This window comes from Myotis yumanensis, unplaced genomic scaffold, assembly GCF_028538775.1.
Source record: "Myotis yumanensis isolate MYYU_CA2020_CCGP unplaced genomic scaffold, mMyoYum1.0.hap1 SCAF_1, whole genome shotgun sequence".
Classification (NCBI taxonomy): Eukaryota; Metazoa; Chordata; class Mammalia; order Chiroptera; family Vespertilionidae; genus Myotis; species Myotis yumanensis.
The window spans coordinates 165,401,347-165,428,729 of NW_027223752.1; the positions used below are offsets into that span (position 1 = coordinate 165,401,347).

Genomic DNA, 27,383 nt, shown 5'->3' on the forward strand with positions numbered 1-27,383 from the left:
CATGCATCGAGCCTCTAGTTTTTTATAAATAAATTGGTCCTAAACTTTGTGTATGTGTTGTACTTTTCAGATTTGAGGAGTGAAAACAATACCTGCCTCGTTAAATGAATTAAAAACCACATGCTCACTTTCTGTATGTTGTACAGATAGTATATATCCAATGAAATTTTTAAAAAATGGTGAGACTCAATAGTCTTTTTTATGTAACTTTTCCATTTCTTTCTCTGTTTTTGGTCTGTTTGCCTCTACATTATGGACCATTTAAAACATTTTACATTTCACATAAGGTTTCTTATAAATTTGACATACTAATCAATATCTCTATTTATTAGTGACATATACATTTATTTTAAAATATCTTTCATGTTAATCATTATATATCTCATTTTCATTTTTAATTGATTATTGTGTATTGTTTTTTAGAATTCAATAGATTTATCACTTTCTTCTAATTTAAAAACCTATTTCATTATTATCTTATTTCCCCAAAGAGTTAATTTCTAATCTTAGACTTATTAATCTCTTCTGATTTTTTAAAATATATATTTTTATTGATTTCAGAGAGGAAGGGAGAGAGGGGAGAGAGAGATAGAAACATCAATGCTGAGATTCATTGATTGGCTGCCTCCTGCATGCCCCCCCACCCCCACTGGGGATTGAGCCTGCAACTAAGGCATTTGCCCTTGACTGGAATAGAACCCAGGACTCTTCAGTCCCCAGGAGGATGCTCTATCCCCTAAGCCAAACCAGCTAGGGCATCTTCTGACATTTTTTATTATTTGTCATGACATATATTTAACCTGATACCGTCTTTGTAATCCCTGTTTTTAGGTATTTGAAATGCCATAAATAGAATAGATTTTAATGCAATCTTAACTTTTAGTCTGTTTTTGTCTCATGGCTATAAAGTGTCATTCTTAGAGACAGTATATGATTGACCTTTTTTAAAAATCAGTAACCCTCCATAATCTTACAGATAAATTTAATCTATTTCTATTTTATATTTCAAACTATTTTTGGCATGTGCTCGGATATAATAAATAAAATTATAGGTTTTTTTTAAATACTATCCTGCATATTTGAATCCATAAATTTCTCTTTTTGGGGATTGTTTTTTTACTTTCTCTTTTCATCTGGAAATGTTTTGGAAATAAACTTTAAACCATTTCCCTTCAAACCAAATCAGAAAGCTATCTCAGACAACTGACCTATTTATTTGTGCCGTGTTCTGTGCAATCCCCACAGTGACTCTGAGGTGCAAGGGAGCCTGCTGAGTGTCGCCAGACAAGGATCTGGTGGGAACAGCCCTATATCCTCATGTTTCAGAGGCCGTGGCCGACTCTCTTTTTCTATGTGGGTGCAAGTTTCCTTAGAGAGTGAAGGTTCCCAGCAGCAGGTCCATGATTAGATGCTAGATCAGGGAATTTCAAGGAGGAAGCCATGAGTTGCATTCCGGGGAAGGAAACTGCTAGAAACATCCTGAAGTTCTCCCACTGACCAAAGTGGGGTGCACAGCACAGGCCTTGTTGAAGCAGATGTCTGCAGGAGAGGCTCAGGAAACGGGCTCATCAAGGAGACTATGTTGGGGACTACAGGTAAATTCTACTCTAAATTCATACCTGGGACATTGGATCCCAATGACGAGCGGCAGGTTGCTTCCTTTGGGCTCAGTCCTGAAGAGCAAGGGCTTTGGGGTCAGGCCGACCTTGATCCTTATTTCTACTTACAAACTGTTGAGATGTGGAATAAATTATTTAACCTTATTTTCCTCAATTGTAAATGAGGATAAATACAGCACACACATCACATGACTCTTTTATAGATTTTTAAAAAAATTTAAAGATCATGAAAGTAAAAGTGCCTGGCACCAGGCAGGGCTCAATAGATCCTACTTGACTTTATTATTCTATCCCAGTGGTCGGCTAACTCATTAGTCAACAGAGCCAAATATCAACAGTACAACGATTGATATTTCTTTTGAGAGCCAAATTTTTTAAACTTAAACTATATAGGTAGGTACATTGTTATTAACTTAATTAGGGTACTCCTAAGGCTTAGGAAGAGCCACACTCAAGGGGCCAAAGAGCTGCATGTGGCTCGCGAGCTGCAGTTTGCCGACCACGGTTCTCTATCCAGACTGTGAATGGGAAGGAATAATACACTCTGCTTCCAGGCTGGGCTTCCCCGGATTCTGGGACTGGGGAGGACAGACTTGCCACAGACTTGAGCAAAGGCTGATCATGGCAGCGGGAAGGACCCCGCTCTCTTCATCACACTTCCATGAAGCGTCCTCACTGAAGAGTGGCCTTTGTATCCGGCACCGCTGCCCGCCCAGTTCTCCGCGTGTGATAGGTACTCAGTTACCAAAGAGAGGGAAAGCACTGACCAGGAATGCGTTGCTCAGAAAAGCATTCAGTTATGTCTCCCATTTTTGCTAAATTCGTCCTTCTTTCATTTAAATCAAAGGATTTTGTTTCCAGAAACTTCACTTAACTTTTTTTTCTCTCTCTCTCTCTCTGCCTCTATTTCTCACTACAGTTCCTCTCTTGGTCCTTCAAGGAGGATGGCACTTATCTTTAGGCCTCTCTGATTTTAAGAGGAACAAACATCCGAAGAGGCAAAAAAAGAAGAAGCAGAAGAAGCAGAAGTGGAGGCAGCACGTCATCCGAGCCTGAAGGGTTCTCACAGCCCAGGGACTGCCTCTGGCCTTGCTGTTTGAATAACCTCTGGGTTTGTCCAACCCACCCCCTCAGCTCGAGTTTGAACTCCAGAACAAATATTTGTCCCGTGTTTGAACAAAGTTTGAGAGCTTTCTTCCTCTTTTTTCTACTTTTTAAAATCGAACTGTACTCCTCTGTCCTTTGAACTCGGTTGGGTGAGAGGGGAATTCTCCCCAGACCCTGCACTGGAGCCCTTGGCCAAGCTGCCCAGCAAGATGCAATGGCTCACGAGCTTTCTCATCTGGTTCTTTCTTTCCGAGGCACAAGCCTTCGAAATCCCCACCAATGGACTCCCAGAAGTAAGTACTTGCAGAAGCCTCCTTGCTCTTGCCCATGCAGATGCTCAGGAACTAGCCTGTTGCTGTTGCTCAAGGACTGTCTTTTGGGTAGAAAGGAAATTTATGATAAACTCATCTGAGTAGAAGTATTCACTGTTATAATTACTGGACTGTGTATTTACTTTTTAAAGCATTAACAGTTTCAAATGAGATGAATGAAGTCAAGCTCAATGTGCTGTTCCCATCATGTAACATTTATGGAGTACAGCTGCCTACTTGTTATCTAAAAAAATGGGAATAATAATTGACCCACCTCAAAGGGTGTTTGAGAATTAAATGACATATGTAAATTATCTAGCCCAGGGCAAACACCAGAAAGCACCTAATAATTATTAGCTATGATGATGATGTTGATGATGACATGTCATTATCACTCATATAGAGAATAAGAAAAGTCATTATCAGAGCACTATTGTTTTTCATACCTAAGTGGACAATGATTTCTGTGATAAGAGCATGTTAACTATTCCTGTTAAAGAGGAAGGTGGCAAGTGGGCTGGTGGAGTGCAAGAATTATTCCCAGAGCTCAAGGTCTCCACTTTGGTCCTTTGGCCATCCCTACATAAGGAAAACCTTGGACTGAGTCATTTTGAAAGTCATACAAAAGCTATTTTGATGAAAGCAACATGTATTATGGGAATATCCTGGGAGATGCAGCAGATTGTAATACTTGCAGAGTGGATTGTCTACAAAAAATGCCAAAAAACAAGATAGCCTATTTGCCGGGGTGGTGGGGGGAGGGGGGATCACTCTGTCTGTTTAGAAACTTCCATACTTCCCAGCACTTTAAAAAACACCGAGTGTACTAGAAACCACTGGAATTAAAGCCAACACATCCACATCTGTTTGTGTTTTTTCTATCACTTCTTACTGGTATTACTTTTATATTGACATTCTTAATCCAGTGGATAATGGTTCACATTTATCCAGGCAGACACTGTTGATGCCCCTAAGATCTACCCACTACTTCCCCCCAGACACACACCTGAACCGTGGGTTACTTTTACCCCTACCTTATGTCACATCATCTTTTGGCAAACTCATAAATTAATTTCTTCCACTTAATAACTAGCAAACATAAATATATTAAAGAAATATTCATGTAAAAATGTGAGACTGCCTAGAGCAGTGGTTCTCTACCTTTTGGCCCTTTAAATATAATTCCTCATGTTGTGACCCAACCATAAAATTATTTTCGTTGCTACTTCATAATGTAATGTTGCTACTGTTATGAATCGTAATGTAAATATCTGATATGAAGGATGGTCTTAGGCGACCCCTGTGAAAGGGTCGTTCGACTGCCAAAGGGGCCGCGACCCACAGGTTGAGAACCGCTGGCCTAGAGGTATAGGAAATAAGATAAAATAATATAATTAATACTTTTATGCCTGTCACCAGCTGCTTATTTTACTCTCAATTTTTTTTATTAATAGAAATAAACATCTTAAATTCTTTTTTAAGTTTGCAGAATATGAAGATCTTGTGGAACTGGCTCCAGGCAGATTTCAATTTGTGCCCGAGAACCGGAGGCATCAGGTACAGTAAACCTTAAGTTCCAAAAGGGAAAAATAAGTAAAAGAGACCATGATTGAAGAAGTAGGAGAAGGATTAAAATACTTTTTGCTAGATGTTCTCAAGAGCTCATAGGTATTTTAAGCAGAAAGGAGCCCAGTGGTTTTACATGCAAGTGGGAGCATTTTCAAGGTAAAAATAAAGAGAGACTTCTATGCAACTGTCCCTGAACCCCCAAACCATAATGGCCACCTTAGTCCCTTGAAGGATATACAGCTATGTATTTTCTTTAAACTTGAAGATTATGGGATGATTTTACTGCCTGATAAGGAAGAACTTCCTCCTAGGGGGGTATTTCCCATCCCAGTGGTGGCAGGTATGTCCCACTTGCAGCCACACATTCTCTTTCCTCTGGTCACTGCTCTCTGGGGGTGTAGCTCAGGGAGCATGGGCATGGCTCAGAGAACTGGCCACACTGCAGCCTGCACTCAAGAGGCAGCTTAGACAAGATGCTCTCATTCGTGGGGGTGAGTTCTCCAGGAGCCAGGAAGGGTTTGGCTTCTTCCCCAAAGAGCCTACATGCTGAGAAAGGTATTTATGGAAACAACGCTAAGCTGACCGGTGACTTATTTTGTTTGGGTATGAATTTTTGACTTTCCAGAAGTCCAGGATTTTTGTAGACCAATAATATTAAAACCCAATAGGCAAGTCCTCATGTCAGGGTCTTCATCTACCCATAAGAGAAAACTTAGTCAATGAAAATTTCACTTGAAAAGTCTAAAGAAGGCAACTGTTGACTCATTGTGTCATGTAATACCTCTTAAAACCTCAGTTCACCCCAAATCAGGCAACAAGCTAAGCTTATATCCAACACCTGGATTATTATTTTAAACTTCACCAGACATGAAATATTCATCCATCACTCTGAAGCCACTCAGCTTTCCATGCCCACAGGATAATCTTTCCTGTGGATAATTCCCTAGCAGAGCAGTTAGGTACAGAGATTCCACATGCCAGTCACCATGCTTAGCTCCACCAAGGAGAAAACACATCAAAATCCCAACTCCCATGTAGCTTAGTCTAATGGAAGAGACAGACACATATTCCCACTATCTTCCTTTGAAGAAGGGCTATGCTGCTATGAAATGCTTAGTAAAGGAAGCTTACCTGGTCTGGGGATGAGAGGGGGTCAAAGAGAACTTCACTGAGAAAATTCTGCCTGAGCTGAGATCTGAAGGAGTAATAGGAGTTGTGACATTGAGGGAGGGGACAGAGGTGACCAGGAAGGGGGAGCATTGCAGACAATGGAGATGGCATGTCCAGAGCCCCATGGCAGAAAAAAAAAGCACCCAACAACCATCCAATTGAATAAAAAAATCAATCATACAAATAGGATGAAGGAGAAATATGCTACTCAGCATGAGTTTGGTTGGATATTTTCATTTAAAAACATTTGTTTTAGCATTATATAAACAGTGATGGGCATGCAACCCAAAGGGGGCTGAGAAATTTGTTCAGAAAAACACACCAGGGAAATAGTATCCCAGAACGTTTGATATTTATGTCTTGGGTCCAATGAATAGATTATAGCTCAGGATTGAGGGGGGTGGGGTGAGGGGGGGTGGTAAGAGGGGGGAGAAACACTTTTTTTTTAACTGAAGAAAGCAGTTTTTGCCCGCAAGGTAATAAGTAACACACTTTTGAAGAATGATTATCTAACTTCCTTTCACAGAGAAGTGTTTCTGGAGAATCTGGAGAAACCATGGTAAGTTTACTTTGATTTTGTTAAATATTGATACCTGAATGATTTTTCTGTTACCTATTATCTAGAAATCATCACGGTTACCTCCTTTGTCTCCATCACCGAGAGCATTTACCTGACTTTCGAAATACCCTCTTGCCCAATTCTGTTTGGAAGTGTGTCTAAAACTCAGCATGAAAGAGAACCGTGTACAAGCAACCAGAGGAGGTGTTACCAAGAGTTGAAAATGCCCTTTCTCTTTATTTTCTTAAGTTTTGCCAACATAGATTTCATCCAAGCATATATATTTATTCCAGCTTAATAGTTTGATTTCAAATATGACATCTCACAGCTCTGGAGATAAAAGAGGGTGGGAAAGGAACTCTTAAAAATGAAATGACTCGATTCCCTGAGATGTTCAAGGTCGTGTTTCTCATAGCAAGAAAATGTCAAAAGGAAGTGGTTTGTGTTGGCTTCCTGCTCTGAACTGACAGAAATTGTGAAAAGCACAGGTTTAAGGAGTAGCAAGGACAAATAACAGCCTGGGTTCTGTCTTAGCTGGATGTTGAGTTGAAAGGTTTCATCTTGAATGAGAAAGTTTGAGGGATGACACCTAGTGTTGAAATAAGCAAATCCTTTTGAAGAAAAAAAGCAAAATCTAATGGGGCTACATTGCCATAGTCCTGAAGCAGCTTGCAATCCTCAGACACCTCCTAAAAACGATGTGTTTGTAATCCCTTGCCTTGAGCATGCTCATAAACTGTAGCCTTTTACACTGGGGCTGCCTTAATTGAGTAGAGAAGGACTGGCAAAGGGGGTCCAGAGTGCTGGACCAATAATTGCATCAAAATCATATTTTTCTTCTCTTTCTATTCAGTTTGTTACTCCCACCTATCAGTGTTCTCACCTATCAGTGTCTTTCTTTGGGGAAGGAGAAGAAGACTGGGAGAAGATTAAATTGTAATACATAAAATCAAAGAAGGTAGACAGCAGTATGGAGACCATATGTGTCTTCAACCTCACCATAACCCTGGCTGCACCCCACTCTGGAGGTGCAGCCAGGGACCCCTTCCAACCCTGCAATGCTGTATCCTTTCTCTCACTATGGCCCTGCATTTGAAGTTATTGCTAGGACTTTTCCAATCCAATCTTGCTTCCCACAACCATTTTCTACTTGTGTTCTACCTTTAAAAATCATCATTAATAGACATATAAACCTGAAAGGCGTATCAAGATATCTCAAAATAAAGGCAGACTTCTGCCTGGGGGGTATTTCAAGTTAGGAGAATGCTTAATAATACCCACCTGAGATATACACTTAATAATGCCTTAGGCTTGTTCATAATAAGATGTACTACTCTTAGCATCAAATACATAGTGAGGTTCTGTGTAATTATTTTCTGAGTATAGTTATGCTTTCTTGTCAACAGGAAGATGTTGATCAAGTGACTCTTTATAGCTACAAAGTCCAATCCACTATTACTTCTCGTGTGGCCAACACCATGATTCAGACCAAAGTGGTGAACAACTCCCCACAGCCTCAGGATGTTGTGTTTGATGTTCAGATTCCCAAAGGAGCCTTCATTTCCAACTTCTCCATGTGAGTAACTCCTATGTGAGCAGAAATTGGATATGCTCTACTCACAGAATCATAGTTAGAATGGGCCTTAATGGTCAGCTGCTCCAGTGGTTCTCACTCTCAGAGCTTTGGACCCACTGGATGTCAAGGGTCATTGTGGAGTGGGTCCCAATAATTTGTTTCTGTTAAAAATATCAGAATTTGTGACGGATTTGATTTTCATTTCTAATAAATTAAAACAAAATTAAGCTATCTCTATAGTAACAACCTCTCACTTTACTTGCATTTTAATGTACTCTCTTGGGGGATGGGGGAGATAAATATAAGAAATTGCTCTGGCTTTCAGGAAACCATATATAAGTGTGTGCAGAGCAGTTCAGTGTCATCTGTCTTATGTTTTTCTATGGAAAAAAAATATGAGAACCATCGATTAAGTCCAATCATCAGTCCAGTGATTGAATTCCACTATTATACCCCTGAAAAGTAGATTATCCAGGCTTGACTTAAATATCTATATTATAAAAGGCCAGTGGCTGTAATGACCAAGCGACCGGTCACCAGGAGGTCCATGGAGCACCTCTCCTTCCCTCCCCTCAGCCCACGAGCTGCTCGTGGCAGTGGGGTGGGGCTCACAGCTCACGCAGCACAGCAGGGTGGGGCTCATAGTTCATGCAGTGAGGTGGGCCTCACAGCGTGCGGGGTGCGGAGAGGCTCACAGCTCGCACAGCGAGGCGCAGCTCATGGCTGTGAGCTACTCGAACATGGTGGGTCTGGGGTCCCGCGACCCGCCAGTGCAGCGGGTCTGGGTCTCGCGCAATTTCATGCGCTGGGCCTTGAGTCTCTTTAATAATAAACTTGCTACTTCCCAGGGCAAGCCACTCTATAGTTGATATGTCTGTTAGAATTATTGCTTATACTTAATTGAAATCTGTTCTATTTTCTACCCAGTAACTCGAGTTCTACTACAATTTTTTATAAATTCTCTACAAAATACATAATGAAGAGTTCTAGAAGGAAATGACATACTGTCTGAGATTGGCTTCAGAATAATCAAGATGAAGAGGGTGGGGGTTCAGACAATTGAAATTAGCTGAAATATTGCTAATGGTGTAGTTCAGTGATGGATCCATGGAGTTACGTATATTATTCTTTTTATTCTTTGTATGTTTGAAGATTTCCACAACAACAACAAAAATGTTCAACCACTGCAATACCTTTCAAACAGTGAAGGCCAGTTACTTTGTCCCACTGGGCAGCTTCATTTATCGAGGCTAAATGTTCCCTGTTCCTTCAAGTGACTGGGTGGCTTTCTATCCCTTGACCATTTGGGTGGTCATCCCCAGCGTGTGCTCCACTTGGCCAATGTCCTTTTCCAGTTGCCTAGAAGAGAGACAATGCTCCGCAATGTTTTTTTATTAAGACATTAGATTGAGTTACTTCTTGTCTGCTTTTGTCTTCTTTATACCAATATAATCAATAATAACTGTGAATAATAAAATAAAGGATTCAAATACCATGCATGTTAACTTCTAAAAACTGTAGAGCCAATTAACTATATTTTCTAAACAAAACAAAGTATGTAGAAAAATTCATTATATGACTTTGAATAGGTATCCTTTGAATTGGCTTAGAAAATTATTTTTAAAACATTTTTAGTAAGCTTTTTCTAGAAAGCAAATATAGAATGAAAAGCTTTTATGTAGGGATATTATGTAATATTGTGTCTGAAAATTTATATTTAAAACTATTTTAATATATTTTTATTTTTAAACCACAAAACCAGAACTCATTCTAAGTTTATCTTCTTTCTATTTTTCTCTCCATTTTTCATATCTCATTTCATAGAAGATTTGAGGTGATGAAAGACAGAATTATGTATATACATTTATTTGGTCTCCTTCTACACAGGGCTGAATTTATAAGACCAGAGGAAATAGTTGTTTATATCACTACAATTTAATAGGAGTTGTGCAGACCGTCATATGCAAAATATTTCTTCTGCCTTTTCTATCAATGTTCCAAATATTCTACCAATAGAAATGATTTACTTTTGTCTTTAAAACTTTTTGGTCTTTGAACCTTAGAATGATTGATAGAAATAGTGTTAACCTGGCACATGGGGTACAGTTCTAGCTCAGTCTCTGACCAACTGTGTGACCTTGAACAAGTCACTTGTCTTCTTGGCTCTGATTTCTCTCATCTAAAGAGGCAAACATACAGGTGTGCCTCAACAAGTATGCTATTGGTGCTTGGGGCAGGACAATTTTTAGCAAAACTACCCTTCACATTACAGAATATCTAGCATTCTTGGTGTCCTCTTATCATGCCCTCTTTCAGTGCTCAGAACAACCAAAAACATTTTCACACATTTCTAAATTCCTTCTTGAGGAGAGATACTACCCATTTGAGTGCCATAAGCTCCCTTTCATTTCTAAAATTCTATAATTCAACTGCTGTAACCTATCATTTCTTGGTATGGATTATATAATAGCCAGCTAAAATTCAGGTAGATAGAGATGGAGACGTAAAAAGAGGATAGAGGTCCCCAAGGGAGATGTTAGAGGGGTAAACACAAACTTTGCAAAAGGGTTCATTCACCAGCACCTTTCTCCAGCTTTCTTTATTCTCTGCCACCCATGCAGGAGAGCAAAATGCCCGCAAGCTATGGCAGACCCTTAACTCATAGAAGATTGATCTTATGAACCAAATGTAAGCCAGGTTAACTCGTGACTTATCAGTTACCTCTTCTAAGCACGTTTGTGATTCAGAAGGGACACCCAAAGCAACCGAAGTGCGCATCAATAGATGAGTGGATAAAGAAAATGTACTACATATAAACCATGGAATATTACTCAACCATAAAAAAGAATGAAATCTTACATTTTGCAATGACATGGATGAACCTAGAGAGTATTATGCTAAGTGAAATAAGACAGAGTAAAACAAATATGATTTTATTTACATGTGGAATCTAAAAAGCAAAATAAATGAACAAACAAAATTGTAACAGACTCATAGATGTAGAGAGCAGACTGATGATTGCCAGAGGAGAGGGGATTTAGGAGGCTGGGCGAAAAAAGGTAAAGGAATTGAGAAATACAAATTGGTAGTTATAAAAGAGTCATGGAATGTAAAGTACAGCATAGGGAATATAGTCAATGATATAGTAATATCTATATATGGTGCCAGGTGGGTACTAGACTTATAGGAGGATCACTTCATAAATCATATAATGTTTCATCACTAAAAATTATATAAATGATATAAATGTATACCTGAAACTATTATAAAATAATATTGAATGTCAACTATTAAAAAAAGTTTTAAATTTTTTAAAAGGTTACCCAATAAGAACAATACCTTATCTGCAGGGTAAATTTTGAAAATAAGGAACATTTTTAACACAAGCAACAGTAGTAAGGGAAAGCTTTTAGGACGATGGGAGACTACATTTCCCTCTTAAATCACACTGTCAGATGAAGAGGCTCCTGTGTATGAAATATGTAAATGTCTCTCTTCTTTTTTTCCAGGTACAAAATGATCATTGCCCCCATTCAGTAAATCCACCTTGTTGGCATGTTTGCTTGTTTTGGGTTTTTTGTTTGTTAGTTTTGCTATTTTTGTTTGCTTTATATTCAGACCAACTGGTGGCTTTCTGTCATTTTCTAGGAGTGTAGACGGAACTACATTCACTAGTTCCATTAAGGAGAAAACCGTGGGTAGAGCCCTCTACTCACAGGCAAGAGCAAAAGATAAAAGCACCGGATTGGTGAGGTAAGGCCCGCACCCCCATCCCACTACTGTCCCCCCAGTCCCTTCTTCAAGAGCACACAGCCTTGTAGTCAGATGGTAGAGTTAGGTGCTCCAGTTTCTATTCCCTAAGGCCTCTCTGCAGCAAATGAGCTATCCTTACATAACTTGCAGTTGGATGTTCTGTAGCTAATGTTGATTTGCTAAAAGAGTATATAGAGGAAGCATGTCAAACTCAAAGGCTAACATGGGCCAAATAAACAAGGTTTAAGTTTATGTGGGCCGCAAAAAAACAAAAGTTTCAATTTTCATAGAAACATAGGTTTATTTCGATAGAGACATGCTGAATACAAAGGGCTGAAATAAATTAGTAATCATTAACACATAATAGAACATCTTATTAAAAATTAATATATTTTTTGAACATTAACTTGCCAGACACTGAATAACTGCACAAATTAATAAGTGTAACACAAGTAAACCTAATTTTCTTGTTCTCCAAAAGCAAAATATTTCCTGTTGCACACACCAAACAAGTCAGTCCAAGACTAATGACGTGGCAATTGCCTGCTAACATATTTGCTGATAGTATTAGTGGAGAGAAATTGTGCGCCTGCGCTTAAGGCATGTAAGGCGCATAAGGAAAATGAATGCAACAAAGATTATAATAATCAGTCATTAGCAAACGTTGTAGTTTGTTATTAATAATTATGTATAACAGGATATTGTAAAAATTAAGTTACGAAATTTTTACCAAAACGTTTCTTACATACCATTATATTGGCTGGGCCGCAAAAATATTTGTTGTGGATCTCATGCGGCCCACAGGCCGTGAGTTTGACATGCTTGGTGTAGAGAAACTACCGAAGTACTGGTGATCTGATGACAACACTTACCATGTAGAATTGACCCTTGAACAACACAATTTAAACTGTTTGGGTGCACTTACACCAGGATTTAAAAAAAAAAATAGATACAGCCTGCCCTTTGCATTCGCGGATTCAACCAACCTAGGGTAGAAACAATAGTTTTGCATTCCCAACTGAGGATTCCCAAAAATACTGTTTTCCATGCACAGTTGGTTGAATCTGTGGTTGCAAAACCCATGAATAGGAAGGGTTGACTGTAGAGTCAAAAGTCACATGCTGATTTTCTACTCCTAACCCCCTGCATTGTTCAAGGGTCAATTGTATTCAGAAATAAAGGTTTGGAATTTGTTTTAATTATTTATTCTGCCTTATTTTTATGGAGTAAGGCTTTCACCCTCAAAAGGGGAGCCTTTCAAGCCAGAAACTTCAAAGGACTTTTCAACCAGTCACTTCTCACACTGCCTATCTAATCTGCCAGATCCTGCCATCCACTTTTCCTTCATCTCCTCCACCTCTCTACATCCCCAAATTTACCTTTATTTAAAATTATTTTCATTTCATTCATTCTTTTATTCATTCAATGAAAGTTCATTGAGCTCTGTACCCAGTTCTGTCAAAGGCGACAACTCCACAGCAAACACTGCAGCTAGCGGAGGAGACAGCCAAGGAATCTATAGTATAGAGGTGGCTCTCATATATGTAATATATATCATTTTAAGGGTCTATTACATATCCTATATAATAAAAGGCTAATTTGCAAATTGTCACCTTAACCGGGAGTTCGACCAGGAGTTTGACCAGGGGGCGGGGCCAGCTGGCAAACCACCATGGCCCCTACCTCTAGCCAGCCTGGCCCAATTGGCCCGGATCAGGATGGGCCGGCCAGACCCCACCTGTGCACAAATTTGTGCACTGGGCTTCTAGTAATATATAATGGAGTAAGTGCTCATGTAGAGAGGGTAAAAAACCTTATGGGAGCTCAAGTGTACAATTCTGGGAGTCCAGAAAAATCATCACAGAGGACCTGATGTTTGAACTGAGCACAATTAGATTGTAAAAATTTATCCAGCTAGAGAAAGGAGAGAAGAAATCCCAAGCAGAGGAAACATCTCCAGTGTTGATCCAGGTTGATCGGGTTCTCTTATCTTTAGGATATCATTTTGCCATCTTTACCATCACTTTGACCACATCGTCCACTCATTTGTTATTATTCGCTCTGCAAATATTTATTAACAACAGAAATTCTCCTAGGTACTGCAGGTACAACAGACCATAGAGCTCACGTTCTAGTTCACTCCCCAGATAATAAGGCCTATGGTCACATGCTGATAGGCGTGCACCAGGCCATGCTCATCTTTTTCTTCAGCCACCTGGTATCCCAAGCTGACTTCCCACGGTACTTCCCTGATCCCCAATGGGCTCATTATCACAATCTCACCTTGCTTAGTTAGTCAAGTTAACTTTTTAAAAATATTAATTATGTATCTTAATGCTCAAATTACCCTCATTTGATAAGTTCTCTTTAAAACCATAAACATTTCAAGACCAATGATGGCATTGGGCTTGATATGTACATGACTAAGTAAGGCCTTATGCTGGAAATACATATTCAATTTGATGAAATAATAGATGTCTTCTTTTTGAAGACTTTCAGAATTAAAGAATTTCTAAAATGAGACTACAGTGCAGCAGAGGAAATGCGTGCTCTCTTTGGAGTTATCTAAACTTCAGTGTGAGGCTCGGCCCTACAACTGACTACCTGTGTGGCCTTCAGCAGGTTACCAGTTCTCTATTAGCCTCATGTGTTATTGTCTGATAAGTAAGGGTACTGATACCCATCTTGCAGAGCTGCTTTGCTAACTATGATGACATGTGTCAAGTTTCTGGCACACAATAGGAATCAGTAACTTGGAGCTTTTTGCAAATGACCCTCAAATCTGTAAGAAGCTCTGGAAGAAAAGAGCAGGTAAGAGAGGAGACTGAAAGTGTTAATGGGAATGAATTTGTATGGAGGTTTTAATATATTATTCGTTTTCATGAACAATTGAGCCATTCACCTACCCTCTGCTTAGATTCTGGGTCTTGCGCTTCGTCATGCATGTGATAACTTACATCAGGGGCTCACATCTTCAGGAGCAGGGTTCTTGATATGGAGAACTTTAAAACCGAAGTGAACATCCGACCTGGAGCAAAGGTGCAGTTTGAACTTCATTACCAGGAAGTGAAGTGGAGGAAGCTGGGGTCCTATGAACACAGACTTCATCTGAATCCAGGACGACTGGCCAAACACTTGGAGGTAAGTGTGGATTTGCAGGGTGTGCAGTGACGTCATCCTGTTATGGTTCTATTGTTTGCCACCCTTTATGGTGTTTGATGCCACTCAACTCTGCAAGACAGTTTGCTGTACTGAAAAGGTTATGAGTTTGGAGTTCACCAGGCCACTTCCTTACTGATTTCAATGTCAGCTTGATTTGTTATTTGCTATGTCAGTTTCCTAGCACTGCTGTAACAAATTACTACAACCTGGGGGCTTAAAACCACAGAAATTTATTCTCTCACAGTTCTGGAGAACAGAAGTCTGAAATCAAGCTGTTGGCCGGGCAGCACTCCCACAGGCTCTAGGAGAGAGTCTATTTGCTTTTTTCCCATGTCTGGCAGCTGCTGGCATTGTTTGACATCTGGCCTCATGGCCACATCACTCCAATCATCACCTCCTCTGCATGTCCCAAATCTCACTCTGCCTTTTCTCTTATAAGAACAGTTATCATTGGATTTAAGAACCATTGCATAGTACAGGATGATTTCATCTCAAGATTCTTGCTCCAGCTGGGCGCTCAGTGGTTAGAGTATCAGCCTGTGACTGAAGGGTGACAGGTTCACTTCCAGTCAAGAGCACATACCTCGGTTTCAGGCTCAATCCTTGGCCCCAGAGACAACCAGTTGATGGATCTTTGATGTTTCCTTCTCTGTGTCTCTCCCCCTTCCTTCCATCCTCTCAAAAAAAAAAAAATCAATGGAAAAAATATCCTTGGGGAAGGATTAACAACAACAACAATAACAACAAAAGATTTTTAGCTGCATCTCTTACCTTTTTCCAAATGAGGTAACATCCACAAGTTCCAGGGACTTGATGTAAACATATCTTTTGGGGGACTGTCATTCAACCCACTATACTGGCCTTCTGACATGGGACAAGTTATCCTGAGTGCCCATGTCTTCACATGTGAAAAGGGTACTATCGCATATTTTGTCATCAGGCTAAAGAACAGTATGACAATGTCGACTGAAAAGCGGGAGCTGACAGAAGCTATTGGCAGTCAAGAAGCAGTGAAAAAAGCCTGAGGAACTCAGCCCTGGGTTTGAAGTGTGGCTCAGCCACTGACTAGCTAGGTCACTCTGAATCTCTTTTTCTTCATCTGTAAAATGAGAAATAAAAAGTAAGAACAATAACAGATAATAATAACATTGGTGAGAGTTAAATGAGCTTATACATGTGAATTGCTCAGCAAAGCACTTAAAGTATACATAGAGAAATGGCAGCTATGACTATGGTTTTGCCAAGGATCACCAAGAGGGATTCTTCCCTACTATTATCTCTGCTCAAAACAAGAAGATAGAAAAGGAATAAAAAATCCCAGGATGTGGGGGAAATTATCTATTACAGACAGATCTACAGAATAAATGCAGAATCATTTAACAATGGCTTCCCTTTCATTTTTTTCTTGTCCTAACAACATGGATTCTCTTATAAATAGAATAGAATAGAATAGAATAGAATAGAATAGAATAGAATGAATTAATCCCAGAGAAATGAAGCAATAGAAGGTGAGCGCTCAGTTGCCTGAAGGGACTTCAGCCTCTATGGTAAAACGCATTACATCCCAGAGAATTTAAAGAACATGCAGAAGTAATCATGGGACTATGCCGGGTCATCTTTGGGAAAACTTGAAGAAGAGAAAACCAGCAGAGGACTTAGCAATTGCACTTCTAGCACAAAAAACCTTGAAAGATATTTTCATGCGTTGAGTAATTTTCTTTGCCATCTCTAGGTAGATGTGTGGATTATTGAACCTCAGGGGTTGAAATTTCTTCATGTTCCTGACACATCCGATGGCCATTTCGATGGTGTGCCAGTCATATCTAAAAGAGACCAGAAGGTAATCACAAGCACTGCATGTTTTAGAGAGTCCAAGTGGCCTCCAGACATGAGTTCTGCCCTCCTCATGTGCCCTGGGGAATAGAAAAGTAGTCAGGTATTGAGCTGAGGTGTTGAGCAGTGATCCAGAGCAAAGTCTAGGGTCTTCCACAGGATGTTAAAAAAAACAACTTCCAATGGTTTCATTGCATTTTGACCAGTGACTTTCTTTTTGGAGTCTCATTTCCCCCAAGTCATCTTGACTGGTAACTAAAAGACAGCTTTCATATAACATATGGTGTATTTACATTAATCCCAGCAAGAGATATTCAGCTTAATGGCCAATAATAACCAACTATGGAGGAGTTAAATTCCTCTAAGAACCTTTCAGAACTAGAGCTGGTAGCTATTTCTTTCATGGGAGAATGGATGGATTCTTCGAATCTCTTCAAGAAGGCCAGAGGGGAAGGGGGCTGGGGTGGAGTGGAGCAGAAAGAGATTAACCAAAGAACATATATGCATAGCCTATAAATGAAGACAATAGTGTGGTGAAGGCCTGGGGTGGAGTAGGGGCTGAGTGGAGGATGGGGAGAGGAGGAGAATGGGGGACATCTGCAATACTGTCAACAATTTTAAAAATTAATTACATTTTTAAAAAGGCCTGAAAATTAAGGATTACCATTGCATTACAGGTGTGCTGGCCCCTGCCATTTTCCCAAATGTGGGAAACCTGACTGCATAATTTTTGCTAATGGGGGACTGCGTTCGCACTCTCCCTAACCTAAAAAAAAAAAAAAAAAAAAAGGCCTGAAAACCTGGTCAACAGGCTGCCAGAGATTCCCCTCACATGCCTTGGCACTGTCCCTTCCATCAGTAACAGTACTACTGATGCTGCTGGGGTACAGAACGTCCATTGGGCCTCTTGTGGGCACAAGAAGATGCAGCTGTCAACCTCTGGCCTGCAGAGGGATGGGGACTGAGACCTGGCTCTGACATTACTGTTCTTTCTAGGCCCATGTGTCCTTCAAGCCCACAGTAGCACAACAAAGAAAATGCTCTAACTGCTCCGAGACTGCGGTGGATGGAGATCTGGTGGTGGTGTATGACGTGAACAGAGAGGAGAGTGCTGGGGAACTTGAGGTGGGTGAACACAGGCTCTAGGAGAGCCACCTCACTGAGGCCAAAGAAGAATCTTTTGCTGAACAAACCCCCTGGCCTCTGGGTAGCTGCTAGCTGCCAAGGCAATGTCAGAGCTGCAGAGAAGGGACTAAAATCGTATCTAAGCATTATCTCTTCACATCAAGAAACCTGAATAAAGGGTCATTGGGTCTCATGTCCTTGTCCCAGAAAGGTACTTTTAGGCCTCATATGAAGAATAATAGAAAATAACGAAATGGGAATTTTGCATAAACTTTCAAGGCTCTTTGCAACTAGACTATCAAAGAAAGCACGGAGTTCATGGGCTAGAAGGAAGGCACAACCAAAGCCTAGAGAAAGATCTGGGCCAGTGGTGAAGTCCAGGATCAATGAAAATTTTCCTTTTCCTTTTGTCATGTCTTAGATGTGTGTTTGTACTTCCCTTGTGCTAAAGTATAGCCCTTGGAGAATATCCAAAACTTGTGCTTCTCCAGGAACAGGGAGGTAGGAAGTATCCACAGCTACACACCCTGCAGGGGAACCTGTAAGATTCTGGTAGAAGCAACCAGAGGGCAGTAGAAAGAGAATGAGGGGAACCAATCTTTACGACCTGCAGTCGAAGACTAAGAGGTAATCAGGCATCCAGCCAGAGTGGCCTCCCATTCACCTCAAGAACAATCCAAACTCCCTAGAGTGCCCATAAAGGTCCTTTCAGACCTGCCCTGCTGACTATCCACCCTAACTCCCTAGATCAGTGGTCGGCAAACCGCGGCTCGCTAGCCACATGCGGCTCTTTGGCCTCTTGAGTGTGGCTCTTTCACAAAATACCACGTGCGGGCGCACACGTACAGTGCGAAGTTGACTTAACACTTTAAGTAAAGTTTATTAAGTTAATTTTAGGGAACGTTGTGGACTGAAAGAAGATGTAGTGTCGAGGATTGAGAAAGGTATGTTGAGATGGTTTGGACATATAGAGAGGATGAACGAAAGGAGATAGATGAAACAAGTATACAAGACAAGTGTGGATGGGAGAGTTGGAAGGGGTCGACCTCAGAGAACTTACCTCAATCAGATTGAGGACATTTTTAGCAAAGGCCAGCTTAGGAGTACCCTAATTAAGTTAATAACAATGTACCTGCCTATATAGTTTAAGTTTAAAAAATTTGGCTCTCAAAAGAAATTTCAATCGTTGTACTGTTGATATTTGGCTCTGTTGACTAATGAGTTTTCAGACCACTGGCCTAGGTGCTTGAATTCTGTGGTCTCATTTTGCTCAACCATTTACAGAGCCCAAAGGTGTCTATTCACTCAGAGTCACTGCACTGTCTGGAACTCTCCACTACACCCCTATGCTGGCAGGCTAACTCCAAACTCACACTCAAGTCCAGTGTAGATGCCATATCCTTGGGAAAGACCCCCCTTTCTGAATTAGATGCTTCTCCACTGGGCATTCTTGGAACCTTCATTTTCCTGATGGTAGCACTTAATACCCTGAGCTGAAAACTGCCTCTTCACTTGTCTGGTTCCTCCACTGGCCTGTGAGCTCAGGAGGAGGATGGCTCTGTCATTCCCTGTTGGCTAGCAGGGTGCCTAGAGCAGGGGCTATCAACAAAGACTGGGTGGAGTGGAGGGGAGTAGAGAGGAGAGAGAAGTGAAACATCTTGGGGAGGTAACCTGCTAAGAGGGCTTGGGCCTTCACAGGAAAGGAAGGAGGGAACAAGAAGAAGGGAGAGACGGATGGACACCAAGTTGCCACCTCTGTTCTCTTCTGTACAACTGTCATGCGTCCTGCTCACCATGACTCACCTCTCCTCTCGTCCCCAGATCCCCATCCTCCTATATTCCAAACATTGGTAATAGTTTAGTAATGTTCTGTTTTTCAGGTATTTAATGGATATTTTGTCCACTTTTTTGCTCCTGAAAACATGGACCCAATTCCCAAAAACATCCTCTTTGTCATTGATGTAAGCGGCTCAATGTGGGGAGTAAAAATGAAACAAGTAAGTACCCCTTGTTGGCTTGGTACCTAGATTCTCTACCTTCTTTGAACCCCCCACCCCCACCCCTCAACAACGCAATCATCCAATGCACCTTACCCCCAGGGCTTGTCTTAGATGGCTTGAGCTGCCATAACGAAGTGCCACAGACTGGATGGCTTGTGAATAACAGAAATTTATCTCGGAACTCAACTTTTTGAAATATTTTATCTCAGTATAACCTCTTCTCCCTGATAACACTTCTGCTTCATAGTCTTCTGGTTCCTCTGCATAATATTTTACTTTAATATCTTGCCATTGTTCATGAATTACTTTGAAATCATTCTGTACTTACCTTCTCTAATTACACTGTCATGCTTTGAGGGAAGCCATCTGTCTCATGTCTTCCTGTTTGGAGCTCAACATAGGCTTATTTAGCATTAAATGGGGGTAGATGTAATTCTAATGAACAAACAAGGAAGTTTCTTATTTTACTCATCAATCCACTCATCTAACCAAGTCGAACAACTTACTGTCTATTCATTCATTCATTCAATAACCATTTCTAACCATCCAAGTGTTCACTACTCTTCTGGCATCCAAAAGAAGGGAAATTCATGCCCCGTCCCACCTCCCTTGCTCATACTCCAACACCAGGTTTCTCATCAATGGCATTATTGACACTTTGGATTGGATAATTCTTTGCTGGTATGGCAGCCCTGTACATTGCAGGATGTTTAGCACCCAGGGCCTCTGCCCACTAATTGCCAGTAGCACCAGCCCCTCAGCTATGACAATCACCATGTCTTCTGACATTGCCACGTGACCCCTGGTGGGGACATTCCCCTCAGTGAGAACTGCTGCCCTAACATAGCAGTTTATTCATTGCTTCCTTCCTTCCTCCATTCATTTAACAAATATTAATTAAGCATCCAATACATGGCAGGCACTTAGTTCACCAGTAACAGAATCCACCAAAAACATTTTTAAGAAATCATCCCTACTCTCCTGGAGCTTACAGAACTTACATTCTGGAGGAAGGGGGGGTAGAGAATAAGCAATAAACATAATAAGTACATTTAAAAGTATTTTCAATGGTGTTGTTGTGGGGGGGAAACGTTTCTTTTTTTAAAAAAGTGTATTAGGAATCAGAAGCGTCATTTGCAGGGAGGTTTTGATGGTTTGAAGAGAAAGACGAGAAGCAGTAGTTTAAGAGAGTGGGTGAGTCAGTGGACTTGTGAAATACATTTGATTTTCAGGCACCACTAAGGCGGAACCTGAAGTTTGTGATCCTTCGAAACAAAATAAGTCAGTAAAAGTTTAAGTCTCAAAATGCAGGTGACCCATGCTCAGCATGAGTGTTGAGGTGGATGTAAGAGGCTTTCTATAAGAATTATAGCTTGCGTCAGTACTTGAAAGATGATTAGGATGGATTCTTGGTCTTCCCTCTCTTCTCAGGCTCAGAGCTTATTTAATGTGACCCTTCTCCTCTCTCTCTGGAAATAGACAGTGGAAGCAATGAAAACCATATTGGATGACCTGAGAACTGATGACCAATTCTCTGTGGTCGATTTCAACCACAATGTGCGAACCTGGAGAAATGATTTAGTCTCAGCTACTACGACACAAGTTGCAGATGCCAAGAAGTATATTGAGAAAATCCAGCCTAATGGAGGTAAGTGGGTTTAGCCTGAAGCCCAGTGAGAAACATCTATAGGATTTGAATCTTGACTCACTGAAGAAATATTATTTCCTACTAGTGTTCTTTGCCCCATCTGCAATGGTCTGTCTTAAATAATACATTTATTATTAAATGATGAATACTAAGTTCATTGCAGAAGTACAATACATAATCCATCCCACACAAGTTTTTAATTATTCTAACCTTCCTCAGAAAAGAGTGTCAGTAAATGACATTTGCCTTCTCATTACTTGCAAAGCGTAAAATGTAACTGCCTTAGGAGGAGTGTTCAAGTCTACCAACAAGGCTGGGTTAGGTACCTTCAACTTTATGTTTAACAAAATGACAGAATGCTTTGAAAGGGCCAACTCATCTCTAAGGAAGTAGTTTACACTACAAAGGGAATAATTTACTCCACAAGGGGGCCTTTACCTGCCTGGGCAAAATTGGTGTCACTTGGAAAGCAATCAAATGATTTGGGTACCGAATAAATTATTCTTGAGTAGTTACCAGACAAATGAGCCTGAACCCAAGATGTGATTGTTTCTGTGCAGAGAAAGAGTATATAACAGAACATTGTTATATCACTTTATATTACTTTATCAGGCACAAATATCAACGAGGCGCTCCTGCGGGCCATCTTTATTTTGAATGAAGCCAATAACATGGGCCTGCTGGACCCCAACTCAGTCTCTCTGATCATTTTGGTTTCTGACGGCGATCCAACAGTAGGCAAGTAGCACTTCAGTTTTCTAGTACAAATATTTCCGCTGCCATTTCTTGGGAATGTGATTCATTTACAGCGGGAAATCTAATTGCATTTAGATATTAAACTGACTTTTGAAATGATTTTAAACCCGTGCTTCTATGAACAAAGACTTCTTTTGACCCTGAAACATTCATCCTGTTTAGACCAGTGCCCGGACAGTTTTCAGTGATGTCCTTGAATGCCTCGGTGTCACCTCTGTAATGTGGGGAAACTTTAATTTTTATTGTAATTGTGTGCTATGACGATTGTTAATACAGTACATACTAGTGAAATGCATTTATTTCCTCAACTTAAGGTATGGGAGGTGGTGAATGGGCATATGTGTGGTGAGGATTGATCCAGGTCTCCAATTGTACCTCTGGAGTCCTCAGTGATGTATTCTTATTGTTCTCCGCACTTCCCCCAGCCCCTCACTGCAACCAGAGAAATTACTTCTGTCCAATACATCCTGTATATTGACCATTTTTCTTATTCACAAAATAGCTCAACATCTCCCTGCTTCTATCATGTATTATTATTTGTTTTGTCTCCTTACATTGACAAATATAAGGAAGAGTGAATGCTTAATTGTGTTTCTGTCTGTTATGTGGACAAGGACTGTATCTAACCTGTTCCTGACAGCTCAGTGGGAGGAAAACTGGTGACATGATCATGATGATGGCATCCTGAGCTTTAGAAAGACAAAGAGCAACTGTTTTATTAATGGTGAAACTAGAATGGCAGTTGTTATGTATTTGTTGCAGATTCATTGTTTTTTCCCCACCTTGGATCAGATTACTTGAAAAATGAACTTTAGAATAAAATCAGAAGGAAGAAAAGGCAATAAAGTAAAAAATTAAGTCAGTTTCTCACTCCTGTCTCTCAACCTTCCAGTTCCTGTCCCCAGAGGCAGCCACTCATTACCAATTTCTTGTGCTATGTATCTTTCCAGAGATATCCTATGCATGTTTGCCTACTACATATACATATATGTACACATATATTTGAATACATACACACATATATACATACACACATATATACATACGCACATGCATGCATATATACAAATACATCCTACATATATCAATTATTATTGTTTTCCCCTTTAAAATGTTTCTTTAAGATTATTCAAAATAAATATATAGTTGCCTGGTTCTTTTTAATAACTATATAGTATTTCACAATTTGAATATACCATCATTTTTTAAAAATATATTTATATTGATTTTGAAAGAGAGAGGAAGAGAGCAGGACAGGGAGATAGAAACATTGATTGGCTGCCTCCTGCATGCCTCCTACTGGAGATCGAGCCCACAACCTGGGCATGTGCCCTGACTGGGAATCAAACCAGTGACCTCTTGGTTCATGGGTTGACACTCAACCACTGAGCCACACAGGCCAGGCGAATGTACTATAATTTAACTAATCTCCCTATTGTTGTACATTTGTTTCTAATATGTGGCTATTTCCAATTATGTTACTACTAGACACCTGTTGCATGAAATTAGTGCACGAGGGGGGGGGGGGTCCCTCAGGCCGGCCTGCACCCTCTCACAGTCTGGGAGCCCTCAGGGGATGTCCGAGTGGGCCTAAGCTGGCAGTCAGACATCCTTAGCGCTGCCCTGGAGGTGGGAGAGGCTTCTTGCACCGCCACTGTGCTCACCAGCAGTGAGCGTGGCTCAGGGCTTCTGGCTGAGCAGTGCTCCCCCTGTGGGAGTGCACTGACCACCAGGAGGCAGCTCCTGCATTGAGTGTCTGCCCCCTGGTGGTCAGTGCACATCATAGCGACCGGTCATTCTGCCGTTCAGTCAATTTGCATATTAGCCTTTTATTATAGAGGATGTACCATTGCCCGTACTTCATTTCAACATGTATGAACACATCTGTAAGAAAAATTCTTAGTAATTGAGTCACTGGATCAAAGAGTGAGTTTTTAATTTTGACAAATTTTGTTAAACTGCTCTCCATGGATTTTCCAAAAACTGTATAACATTGCCTCCTCATTTCTTTTCTTTCTGTTTAGGTGAACTAAAGTTGTCAAAAATTCAGAAAAATGTAAAGCAGAACATACGAGACAACATATCCTTGTTCAGTTTGGGGATAGGGTTTGATGTTGATTATGATTTTCTGAAGAGACTATCCAATGACAACCGAGGAATTGCTCAAAGGATTTATGGAAACCAGGACACATCTTTACAGCTCAAGGTAACATTTTTTTTCTGTTTCTTTCTTTTCTCTTCACTCAAAAATAATTCAGTTAGCAATATCTGATACCTAAAAGAAGATGGCCAAATTTAAGTGAAAATTGTCATAATTTCAGATATACTTGGTTGCAAGAAAAAGAAAGTGTTCATGCCTTTCTCAGGCACTCCATTCTACTTGTACACCTGCATTAACAGTGGGATGAGAGGCAGTAATGCGATGGTCACTTCCCTACTTTTTGAAAAAGTTTTCCGAGGCACCAGCAGAGCTTCTTATGGCTTTACAGACCCACCAAGCAGTTCGTCCTTTTTATCAGCTTGACCATGTCTTTCTTTTTTTTTTTCACCCTTTTTTTAAATTATTTTAATTAAATTTTTATTGTTCAGATTACATTTGTTCCTCTTCCCCCCCCCCCATAACTCCCCTCCTTCCAGTTCCCGCCCCACCCTCCGCCCTCACTCCCCACCCACTGTCCTCATCCATAGGTGCACGATTTTTGTCCAATCTCTTCCCCAATCTCCCATTCCCCTTTCCCCCCAAGAATAGTCAGTCCATTCCCTTTCTATGTCCCTGATTCATTATAATCACCAGTTCATTCTGTACATCAGATTATTTATTCACTTGATTCTTAGATTCACTTGTTGATAGATGCATGTTTGTTGTTCACAATTTGTATCTTTACCTTTTTCTTCTTCCTCTTCTTAAAGGATACCTTTCAGTATTTCATGTAATACTGGTTTAGTGGTGATGAACTCCTTTAGCTTTTCCTTATCTGTGAAGCTCTTTATCTGACCTTCAATTCTGAATGATAGCTTTGCTGGATAAAGTAATCTTGGTTGTAGGTTCTTGGTATTCATCACTTTGAATATTTCTTGCCATTCCCTTCTGGCCTGCAAAGTTTCTGTTGAGAAATCAGCTGACAGTCGTATGGGTATTCCCTTGTAGGTAATTGAGTCTCTTTCTCTTGCTGCTTTTAAGATTCTCTCTTTGTCTTTTGCTCTTGGCATTTTAATGATGATGTGTCTTGGTGTGGTCCTCTTTGGATTCCTTTTGTTTGGGGTTCTCTGCGCTTCTTGGACCTGTAAGTCCATTTCTTTCACCAGGTGGGGGAAGTTTTCTGCCATTATTTCTTCAAATAGGTTTTCAATATCTTGCTGTCTCTCATCTTCTGGCACTCCTATAATTCTGATATTAGTCCGCTTGAAGCTGTCCCAGAGGCTCCTTACACTATCTTCACACTTTCGGATTCTTTTTTCATTTTGCTTTTCCAGTTGGGTGTTTTTTGCTTCTTCGAAATTCAAATCTTTGGTTTGATTCTTGTGCTCCTCTGGTCTGCTATTGGGTATAATATTCTTTATTTCAGTCCGTGTATGCTTACTTTCTAATTTCTTTATCGTAGCATCGAGGGTCTCATTAGTTTTCGTGAGGCTCTGCTCAAGTTTATTGCAAGCCCTCAAAATTGCGATTTTTAGCTCCATATCCTCCATTTCTGTCATGTTTTTTTGTCTCCGCATCTTTTATGCTTTCTTGGTGCACCCCCTTGTGGTCTTTGTGCGCAGTCTTGTTCTAGTTAAGCCTTAATTGTTGTAGTTAATACTAGAGGGATTTGACCACCAGGCCGACTGGCTGTGGGAATCAGCTGTGTGGAAAACTTCAGTCCTCTGGGGAGGTGCCAATCTAGCCTTTGCCTGAGGCGATCGACAAATGGCTCTGCGCAGGGCTTGGGCGGGGCGGGCTCAGCAGGGCGGGGGGAGGGAGCAGCTATGGCTGCTCTCAGTCCGTCCCCAGGGGCTCTGCCTCTCTGTCCCAGCAACCGCTGCAAACCTCGGAGGGACCGTAGCCAGACAGTCCCGCTTCTCCTGTTTGAGTCTGGGTCCCTAGAGACTCGCCTGGATCTGTAGCCCAGAGTCTGAGACTCCCTCCTGATTGAAAACGACAACCGCGCCCTCAGCCACCAGCCTGCTTTGCGCACGCACCACAGCACCACCGCACCACCGCACCACCGTACCTTTAAATTTTCCACACTGCGCCTCCTCTGAGCCTCGTAATGCTGTTGTTTTTCCTTCTAGTTGAAGAGTCTCTCCTCAGCCAGCCTTCCTGTGGTTCTGGTTGATGTCCGTTCCATCTTTTAGTTGTATTTTTGAAGTGGTTGTTTGCGGCCGCAGTCTCCGGTGTTTACCTATGCAGCCATCTTCGATTCTCCGACCATGTCTTTCCTTTAAAGTACCTTGGCATCTTAGATATCAACTTTTTATAATGTAACACAGATCAAGCTGCAGCCTATAAGTTTCCTTAAATATAAAGAATATGAATTACTTGTTTACTTTGACTAAATGGACAAGAAAAAGATGTAGGAGAACATATTTTACCCCCCTCTCTGTCAGTACCAGTTATCATCTATCAATGGTGGGCACAGAATTTAAAATTGGTAACAGCCGAAACAGGTTTGGCTCAGTGAATAGAGCGTCGGCCTGCGGACTGAAAGGTCTGGGTTTGATTCCGGTCAAGGGCATGTACCTAGGTTGCGAGCACATCCCCAGTAGGAGATGTGCAGGAGACAGCTGATCGATGTTTCTCTCTCATCGATGTTTCTGACTCTCAATCTCTCTCCTTTCCTCTGTAAAAAATCAATAAAAAAAAAAATATATATATATATATAAAATTTTTAAAAAGTTTAAAAAAATCTACATTTCAAAAAAAAATAAAATAAAATTGGTAACAGATAGGGATAAGTTCTAATTTGGGGAATATCAACCTAGCTGGCTTTTCTGATTCTGAGTGTTTGTTAGCTATTCATGCTGGTCATGATAAGAAAAAAACGCTGGGCTTTTATTAAGTCAATTGTAATATTCTTAGCAATCTTCATCTTCTCTGTGTCTCAGTTTGTCTGATAATTATGAGAATTTTTATTGTCCCATAGCTTTCCACAGAGATCCTGTGAGAATAAGAGATATCTGTTAAGCATTTGAAGAATCTCAGAGAAAAATGCTTT

At 40.6% G+C, this 27,383-nt stretch overlaps 1 protein-coding gene across 1 annotated transcript in view; it reads left to right on the forward strand.

The window, feature by feature from the left end:
- Positions 1 to 2,772: 2,772 nt before the first annotated feature.
- The window catches only part of ITIH2 (inter-alpha-trypsin inhibitor heavy chain 2), a 39,862-nt gene continuing 15,251 nt past the window's right edge, over positions 2,773 to 27,383 (forward strand). Inside the window, exons 1-12 of the mRNA XM_070408800.1 lie at positions 2,773 to 3,019; positions 4,520 to 4,594; positions 6,303 to 6,335; positions 7,742 to 7,911; positions 11,560 to 11,664; positions 14,643 to 14,805; positions 16,559 to 16,666; positions 17,656 to 17,784; positions 19,665 to 19,781; positions 21,264 to 21,432; positions 22,045 to 22,170; positions 24,213 to 24,394. Coding sequence (XP_070264901.1) covers positions 2,936 to 3,019; positions 4,520 to 4,594; positions 6,303 to 6,335; positions 7,742 to 7,911; positions 11,560 to 11,664; positions 14,643 to 14,805; positions 16,559 to 16,666; positions 17,656 to 17,784; positions 19,665 to 19,781; positions 21,264 to 21,432; positions 22,045 to 22,170; positions 24,213 to 24,394 — 1,461 coding nt within the window. The 5' untranslated portion in view covers positions 2,773 to 2,935. The remainder of the gene's footprint in view (positions 3,020 to 4,519; positions 4,595 to 6,302; positions 6,336 to 7,741; positions 7,912 to 11,559; positions 11,665 to 14,642; positions 14,806 to 16,558; positions 16,667 to 17,655; positions 17,785 to 19,664; positions 19,782 to 21,263; positions 21,433 to 22,044; positions 22,171 to 24,212; positions 24,395 to 27,383) is intronic.